Genomic DNA, 9,057 nt, shown 5'->3' on the forward strand with positions numbered 1-9,057 from the left:
TACTGTATATATAGTATTCTTGCAGGGTAATTTAAAAACAGCCTGGCAGCATTTTGTTAATTATGTCAAGTGAATGAGGATCATAATTTCCCACTTGCACAAACCTTTCTTCATGACCATCTTATTCCATGCTAATGTATTAAATACTATGTAAATACACCACAAACTATAGCTGTATAGTTTTTAATATAACTGTTACAGCAGTGGAATTATAATAAATGAATACAGTTAGCTGTTTATGACATACAGTATGATCCAGGGTTGGGTTCAAGTCATTTTCAGTTCGCACAATTCAATTTGCCACTTGCATAATAATTTCCTTTAAGTGTTGTCACTGACAATGACCTGACCTCAGCACTGTATAGGAGCTGTATTTATTGTCTCTCTGGATGACATTTAAATATTCTGTCTGCCTGCCCCATACAGGAAAGGGAATGATATCTCTAAATGCCCATTGTGGACCCGTGGACTTCCTGGTAGCCACCACCAGCACTCTGTCTCCTGAACTGCTGAAGAGGGATTCTGTCGGGGATGGCCCAGACTCTGCCTGTGGAGGCGAGGACCGCAGCGACACCTCCTCTCAGGAGTCCCTGCAACAGTCCAGCTCCTACCACGGGGAGGGGAGAGGCAAAGGACGCGGCGTTCTGCTGCAGTACAAGCTGCGCTCTACATCGGGACTACCTGGACGACCATTAACGGCGCTGGGTGACGAGGCTTCGGACTCCTCCCTGGAGTCTTTGGAGCATAGCGTGGAAGATGGATCTATCTATGAGCTCAGTGATGACCCAGAAATGTGGGTTCGGGGACGTCCTTGTGAGAGCGACGGGGGACGCAGGGACAGGGTGATCTCTGCAGCAGTTATCTCTGGAGGCAAGGGCTTCCGTAGACTGAAGGAAGGAGCAGCAGCAGGTGCTAGGACAAGTGGGGATGGTTTAGAGAATATTCTTATGGTATGGCAACTTCCACTGACAGTGTGATATGGAAAATATGTGGCAAGGTGTATTTATAGATGTCTACCCAGCCTTGAATCACCTTTTCCATACATTCAGGGGTTTGAATATATGATGAGAAGGTTACAGAGCTTGACATCTTATGATTTAGCCTGTGGAATAAGGAAGCTAAGACATGCTGTTTACTAGAGGTACTGTCAGCCCATAGGATGATTTGAATGATAAGGGTTGTGTGTCATAATTTTCCCAGCAGTGGCAGAGGCCGCCACAGATTATTTCCATTGCGATTTTTTTGATGTGGTTATTCTTCCTGCCTTAGTTAAGACTAATATGCCTCAATTTAACCTCATCATTGCTGTGTGTGCTCTGCCACATTTATTTTATGTGAAGGACTTCTGTGTGAGCACCCATGGACAGCAAGCCTTTGAGAGGCAGTCTTTGTTGAATCTGCCATTCTCTGCAGAGTAAGAGATGGACATCTTTTATCTGATCCTGTGGGAGAGATCCCATCTGTTTAGAGCAGAAAGCTGGGGACTTCTACCGCATCACAAAGCACATTAGCATCACTTTATTAGCTTTGCCAGCCTTTCTCTCATCCCATACAATGTGAATGTACGATACCTTCTATTGTGTCTCAAAATTGAATTTGTGCTCTCTTAAAAAAGAAAGAATGACATTTTTCCTGTTTTGTTGCAGCTGTTGCAAAAAAATGTTACAAAAAATGACTTGCTTCCAAGAGCTTGCCATGCCTCTGTTGTTAGTGCAGACTGGCTGAAAAACTGATTTGGAAAACAAAACTTATTAGAGTCAAAGAGGTTATTGCTCTACATTACAGAATCTATATTTGCACTGTAGAAATCCGGTAATTATTGCAGATTTATTCGAGGAAAAGAAACTTCTAGGTGCCACATTTTAGAGTATTATCTTGCCCAAGCACCTGTTTCATTATTCACTGTCATCTACTAGCTAGATAAAACAAATGTGCGCACACGGTTGTTAATACACAACTCACATTAGCTGGAAACCCCAGTTACACATCAAAAGCAAAACTCTATAAACCAATGACGAAATAAAAGTGCCGCAGCCATCCAAACTGCTAATGGCTATGTATAAACAGAGGGAACCTACCTAAGAGAGGCACCAATGAGCATGTTTACATGCACATTAATTTTCAATAATATACAACATGATTCTGATTAAAGATGGTGTTTTACAATACATAGCATACGACTGTATTACAGTTAAAAGGCACTGAGGTATATAATCTGTGATATTAGCCACATCATGTAAACCTTGTCCCATCAACACTTTTGCTTCTGTTTTCATCTTATTTTGCTGGTATGAGAAGCACTCACTGGTGCTGTGTGAAGGACTATTGAAATTGGCATCTATCTTGCAGACAAAACCAAGAAGTACATGCTTTACAGTGCACATTTTTCACAGTGTGTGGACACAGTAGGTGGAGGCCACGCAAGTATCCACCTAAAAAAATATAGCTTTGTGGATTTTCAATAAACCGAGCAATGGTGAGGGTTATGGTATATACCGCCACCTCCACCTATATCTCTATTTAGCCCTTCCACCACACATGGATTCTCATCTTAACCCTTCATCACAGGATAAAGTTCATGTTTTGTATTTCCCCGAGGCACATTGAGGTTTATTTTCCCTTTTCTTCTCCTCCTCAACTGAAATTCAGAAGCATTTAAACATCCTGCTGTCAGCCAGAATCATTCAAAATAAAAGATGATGTAAAATGTTCTTGGATGCTGTCATCTAAATGTAAATCTCAACGACATGTCAGAAATGTAAACTCTATTTCATGTGAGATTCAATGCTGCTGGAGCCACAATGCCCTAATGGTCACTATTGAGGTTGTTCATCCAACCTGTGCCAGAGGATGAGTGTGTATTGCTGCTTGAGTAGCCTGATTAAATATACCATTCCCTTGCAAAAGCTGCCATAGAGTTGGCATTGTTGAACTGTTTATCATTTAACAACTGAGAGTTAATCTCAAAAGTATAGTGACCTTTGATGAACATTGACTCACATTTAATTAGCTTACACTACATATGTACAGGTATTATCCATGCACTGAATATTAATACTTATGAATTTACGTACTGTAATACTAATTAGAACTGTACTAATTAAACCTACAGTATATTGCCTTCTGTAAAGAGGAGTCTGCAACAGTGTTGATGTTTTAGATGAGACTGTATAAGGCACAGTCTATGCATTTTATTTTCCTGTGTTAAAGGATCACTTCCATTTATTACAAGTTGGATCTTATGTTTTAGGTTTGGCCTTATCAGTTATGAAAACATGTGCTCCACAAGTGCATTGCTGAGATCTGGGAACATGACATCACTAAAAAGAAGCCTGGTGACATAAGAAACATAAACAGTTACATTGATCACACATGTTTTAAACAAACACCCTGGATAGCCAGACTTATTTGGAAGAAAAAACTGGAAAACATTCAATTGTAAATAAGCATCCGCCACCGTTTACAGACCATCTTCCAAGCTCAAGTTTGACCTACCATGCTTAGTGTAGTCGTGCAAACACAGTTTTCCTGTGCAATGAGGCATTACTGCTGACATAATGGGTGCATTCATCTTTAGTTTTACCATCTACAACTGTCGGCTTGTTTGCAACCTCTGTGATCATCTGATCATCAGCTCATTTCTTGATCTGGCAGACTGTTGAAGCGATGTTGCTATGGTCCCATATATCAGCGATTACACAATTACAATAAGTGATTCAAATGATGGCCAAACCTACAAAAGTAAGGTTGCAAAAGTAAAGTAATAAACCGGAATTATCCTTTAAGCAAAAGTATTACACATAATGCCGTCACAGGCATATGGAAACACAGTGCTCATTTCCCTTTACTGTTCCCAATAATGTTACATGTCTGAACAATGTCTAACAAGCTTGAATTAAAAACATCTTCAAAGATGAGTTTGATCTTTTTTATATGACTGATTTAGAATGGTGATGAAGGTGGTTAATGTCAAAGGTACAGTAGTTTAGGTTTTAGAGATATACTGTAGATCTGTAGCATTATTATGCTAATGATGGTGCACTTTTACTACTTCTTTATGACTCAGCAACAGAAAATCCTGTCTTTGATGTATCATTAGGATTATCTTCTCACTTATTTGGTGTTTGGTTATTCAAATTACAATAAGCTTACCTCTACATCTGCTGGAAGCCAGTGCTTAAAAAAACAACACAATTCTTTTTTTTGAGTAAAAGTAAGAATACTCCCACGGAGTATTAGAGCCACACTTAGAAAAAAAGCCAAGATTTCGAGAAGAAGTCTTCAAGAAGTCATAATAGAATAGGTTGCTTCGAGTGTAAAATGTCATATGCTTATAGGTTTTAAAGGATTGGATTACATGTTTTAGCATTTTCTGACAGTCCATAGGCTACTGTAGCATACAGTTATTTTGACTGTGAAAAGATTGGACTGCAGTGTCACATCTTTCTTCTGACCGGTAGCTCTGTGTCGCTGTGTCTGGTTTGGAACCATCTCCCTACTCCATGATGCTTCCCATTGAAAACCTTAGGGAAGCGGCTGTGTACTGTACTTCATCAGAGGTGGTGAACTTAACATTTTGTGGACAATAATCCACACAAGAGTGAGATTTACGTCTAACTTTATTCAACTATAACTTCTCCACCTCCGATAAAGAGCAGGGCACAGCCGCTTCCCTAAACTTTGTCTCATCCAGAGACATTCCGTTCAGGTGTCTCTCAGATGGTCGTGTCACTGTGTCGGTCTGAACGGGATACTACCATATCAGCAGAGTGCAGAACAATAACATAATGCACAGCAGACTGTGAGACAGGTAGATTCTGGCCACCTTTCACATAATTTGCATAAAGCCCACTGAGCTTTAATCACTCTCCAATGCCGATGTGCTCTTTTCTCAGCTGTCTGAAGAAAACCTGGTCCCTGCTGTACTCCAGCTGCTGCTTTAAAACACATGTGGTTATTGACTCATACATCATGTAACTGGTTTCATTTTCTCTGATAATATGGTGCTTATTGGTGAAACCTGTGACTTCAGGTCATCAACATCACTCTATTGACACATTTGACTGCTCTCATCTGTTTACAACAACATATAGTATTAGAGTAGAGTGTTCAGTTCAATTAAATTCAATTCAGTTTTATTTATATAGCGCCAATTCATAACACAAGTTATCTCATTGCACTGTAATATTATTTACAGAGGCCCAACAAATCACACATTTTTTTCTCGTAATATTATGACTTTCTCCAAATTACGACTTTATTCTCGTAACATTCCAAGTTTTTTCTCAAAATATTACGACTTTATTCTTGAAATCTCAGATATTACAGAGACTAAATAGTAAAAGACTGTAATGCCCCTTAATTTTGTGCTCAGCTGTGTGCCTTCTCCAATACACAACCCTCTAGACATCACATTACAGGTCACATAGTCCAGTTTATTTGTTTCTTTCTCAAGCGCATTGAGCATTCAAAAAGAGTATCAATTTAATAAGTTGATTGCATGTCACAAAAAAGAAAAAAACCTTGATTAATCCCTTTCGTTAAACTACAAAAGCAATAACAGAATCAGTTAGGAAACAAGTTGCTTGAATTTCTTTAAATTTACATTTTTTGGCAATTACAGGCAAACTGCAGTTTCTATGAGTGCAGTATTTGAGTAAAACTTCTTAGTTAAATACTCACCATTGAGACTTGGTTTTGTCACATCCTCTATGCCTCTTCACCTTCATTCTAGGTGCAGTGCCAGCTGCTTATATAGTCACTGGCACACTACATTTCAGGGAGACAAGTGGGATTGTTACGAGCGAGCTCAAACTGCAGGTGAAAACACACTGGGAACCCCTACCATCCACCTCTTAAACCCCTCCTCCTCTTACTTTCTCTACTTGTCTTTATCCCTGTTTTTCTCCCTCACTGTGTTTCTTTCTTTCAACACATGTCAAAGAAGTCTGCACGGAATATAAATCCACTATCTATCATAGTAAGAAATGAAGCGGTGTGCTATTTCTTCATGACCAATCGTCAGGTCAATGTGTGCTGCTGCCCTTTGACCTGAAAGTTACATTAATAGCCTCCTCTTCCTACTAACTCCACATGGAGCAGTCAGGCCACATAAAGGCCCTTCAGTGCTGACAACGTCAGATAAAGGAGCACAGGGTAGGGGCAGCGGGGTTGTACATCCACTGAAGTGAGCCTCAGCAGTAGCCTACAGGAAATTAGCAGGAAAGGTCAATTCTAAAAGAAACCATATATGATGGGCTAAATGAGAGTAGTCAGATGGAGGTTCAGGTGTGTATAGATACATTTAGATAGTTACAGCACATGACAACTGATCACATCCAGCTGAGGCTTTCAAACACACATTTGCTTCATGTAAATCAACTTCAGACTGCATATGAAAAAATGTTATATAAATACAAACAAGCACAGATAGGTTTTTTGATTAAATGTAGTATGTCTTCTCCAGCATTGCAATGATTCAGTTCGATATGCATAATACAAAAAATAGGTGTCAGATAAAAATGCATTCTCAGCCATTAATATTTCTCCTCATCCTCTGTGGATGTGTATAATCTAGGCTTTGTTTACTTGTACTCTTTTCAGTTTTGCCACAGGCTCTCATTTACCCAAAGTTTTTGGCTCGTAGCTGTTATCCTGGGAGCACCCAATGCACAAATCAGCATCCAGCAACACAATAAGGATCACACCACTACAGGAAGCTCCTGAAAGCGTCCATAAAACTCCAGTGAGAATTGAGAATGTAATACTGATCTGATAAAGCAATGCTGAATTGCACCTTGTACCTGGGTCAGCAGTAGAACGCATTCTTGCCTAGAAGCAAAATGACAAAATGAGAGGGCGAAATGCTTTGCAAGCATTTCACTGTCAAGACTCTAACAGTATATGGCATAAATATGTGTGCTTTTTCTGGTGGGACTTCACAAACCCCTTTTTCTAAACCTTTCTATAGATATTTTCTGCCAATTAACCCTGCTTCAGGAGAGATTTGCCTATCTCAAGCCTCAGCTTTGCGCCTGTGCAGCTTGCGGCGTCACTCTCCCTACGTCTCAGGTATAATTTGCATGCCTCGGTCAAGGCTAAACTGAAGTGGATGAAGCGTCTTGGTTTGAAGGTCTCCCTGCTTTATCTACCGACTCCTAAAAGCCAGCCGTATTTGCATTGCTTTTCATTTCCGCAGGCATGGCAGCACGAATGATAAAGGAAGAGGAGCACACTGTACAAACCTCGCTTAACAAAGGAGGCAGTAGCTAATGATTTGCATATGGAGAATGCAAGGATAAGGCCCACACAGGGCTGCCTCGGATGTTGTTATCGCTCCTCATCAACGCTCGGAGCTGATGCCTGTCAACATCCAGTGCACAGCCCCAAAGAGAGGGGCTGGGTCACACCTTGGTGTCAGATGTGGCTGTCTCCCCTGGCAAAGTCACATGAACCAAAACAATCCATATTTCAGTAGAGTATATTGTTTTCCAGTTCACCAAACTTCTTGATCTGAGGACAAAACTCCCCCAACGCCTTTTCAGTGACCCATCAATCTCACATTGCTTTATGTAGACCTGTATTTTACCACGCTTTCAGTGCTGCTCCCAGATATGTTTTATTTACTACCTTTTAATCATGCAAAAGATTAATGAAAATTTGATCACTGTACATTATTCAACTTGTCCCCCAGGAGAGGGGTCTGCTCAATGGCATGACACCATGCCTGTATTGAATAGTTATCATATTCCACATTATTTATCTCTTTGTCCATCTATTTGTATAGAGGTACTGAAAAATAAATGTAGTGCTCCGTAACAGTGGCATCTCTGTAATGCTTTCTTATTCTGTGCCTTCCTTTGGCCATTACATTATCATTTATTTTTTGCAGTCTGTAAAATCATAATAGGTGAAGAGCAGCTGAGGATTTTTTATAGGCAATTTCCTCAAAACACATTTATATAATGTCTCAGAGCTTCCTATCCCCACTTCTTATTTACTGTTATATGTATAAACATGCCAGTTTTACATGCTCTGCACTTCCCTCTGTCCTGCAGTGTTTTATTTTCTAAGACTGTTTGGGCCTTTGAAGGGTGACCTTCAATTCATATATCTATTGCTATAACTCTCTACTACTATCTCAGTGGTACCTCTGTGGAGAAGATAACATTTCTTTTTATGTCTCGCAGTGAATCAAGTCACTTTATGCCAACATTTCTCTGACTATTCAAACAAAATGAGAATGTAAGCATTCAGGTCCAGTCTTTCTCCTTTTCGCATCCCTGTTGAATTTGGATGCCAGCCAGAGAACATTTCATAGCTAAATAACGTGTTGTATGTGGCTCTAACCTGGCTGCATTTCACCAGAAAAGCAAAATATGTCATTTTCTGCATCAAAAACAACAACATCTCATCTTTGCTTTCACTTTCTGTCTGTTTGACACACTGATGCAAAACTTGCATCACCTGCATCCGAGGATTCAATGGAATGCTGAATAATTTTCATTTTGGGCCTGTTGTTTTTAATGATGGTCTCCAACCAAGTTTCCATTGTTTTGACTCATAGTTTGGTCCAGTTTAGTCTTTTTCCTGCTCTCACTCCCTACTTTCTTGTCCATCTCTCGGTCTTTCCTCACTCCTGCCTCTCTTCCCTCCTGGGGGAAGAGATGTACAGTGTTGTCCTCAGCATGACAGATGGAGGCTATTAAAACACATTTTCATTATGGTAAATAACGCAGCCATGCTTTGTATAATATTACTGTTCCCAAGACAGTGCTAGGATGCAAGAGGAAGTAATATAACCATCTAATCATGGGTTTACTTTGCATGTACAGTTGACTATATCTGTGATTTAGTTATAGAGGGTTTTCACTGAGCTGCAGTGTCTCAACTGTTGTTTGATTGCACTAGCCAGTCCAGAGTGAAGTATAAAAAAACCTCTGACACCAGCTCATCAAGCCTGATTTCCAATCTTACAAAAAGGGAGTGTGAGTGAGTAATGGACTTTTTCCAAAAGGCTGACAACCACATACACAGAGCAGTTAAGATTCTTAGTTT

General features: G+C 39.9%; 1 protein-coding gene across 5 annotated transcripts in view; it reads left to right on the top strand.

Annotated features, from left to right (window-relative positions):
• The window catches only part of arhgef10la (Rho guanine nucleotide exchange factor (GEF) 10-like a), a 112,586-nt gene extending 108,669 nt beyond the window's left edge, over window positions 1-3,917 (top strand). For all 5 annotated transcript variants that reach the window (XM_044181984.1, XM_044182001.1, XM_044182011.1 and 2 more), the window contains one exon: window positions 427-3,917. In XM_044181984.1, coding sequence (XP_044037919.1) covers window positions 427-977 — 551 coding nt within the window. In that variant the 3' untranslated portion in view covers window positions 978-3,917. The remainder of the gene's footprint in view (window positions 1-426) is intronic.
• The last annotated feature ends 5,140 nt before the right edge of the window (window positions 3,918-9,057 follow it).

Source organism: Siniperca chuatsi, linkage group LG2, assembly GCF_020085105.1.
Source record: "Siniperca chuatsi isolate FFG_IHB_CAS linkage group LG2, ASM2008510v1, whole genome shotgun sequence".
NCBI classification, from domain to species: Eukaryota; Metazoa; Chordata; class Actinopteri; order Centrarchiformes; family Sinipercidae; genus Siniperca; species Siniperca chuatsi.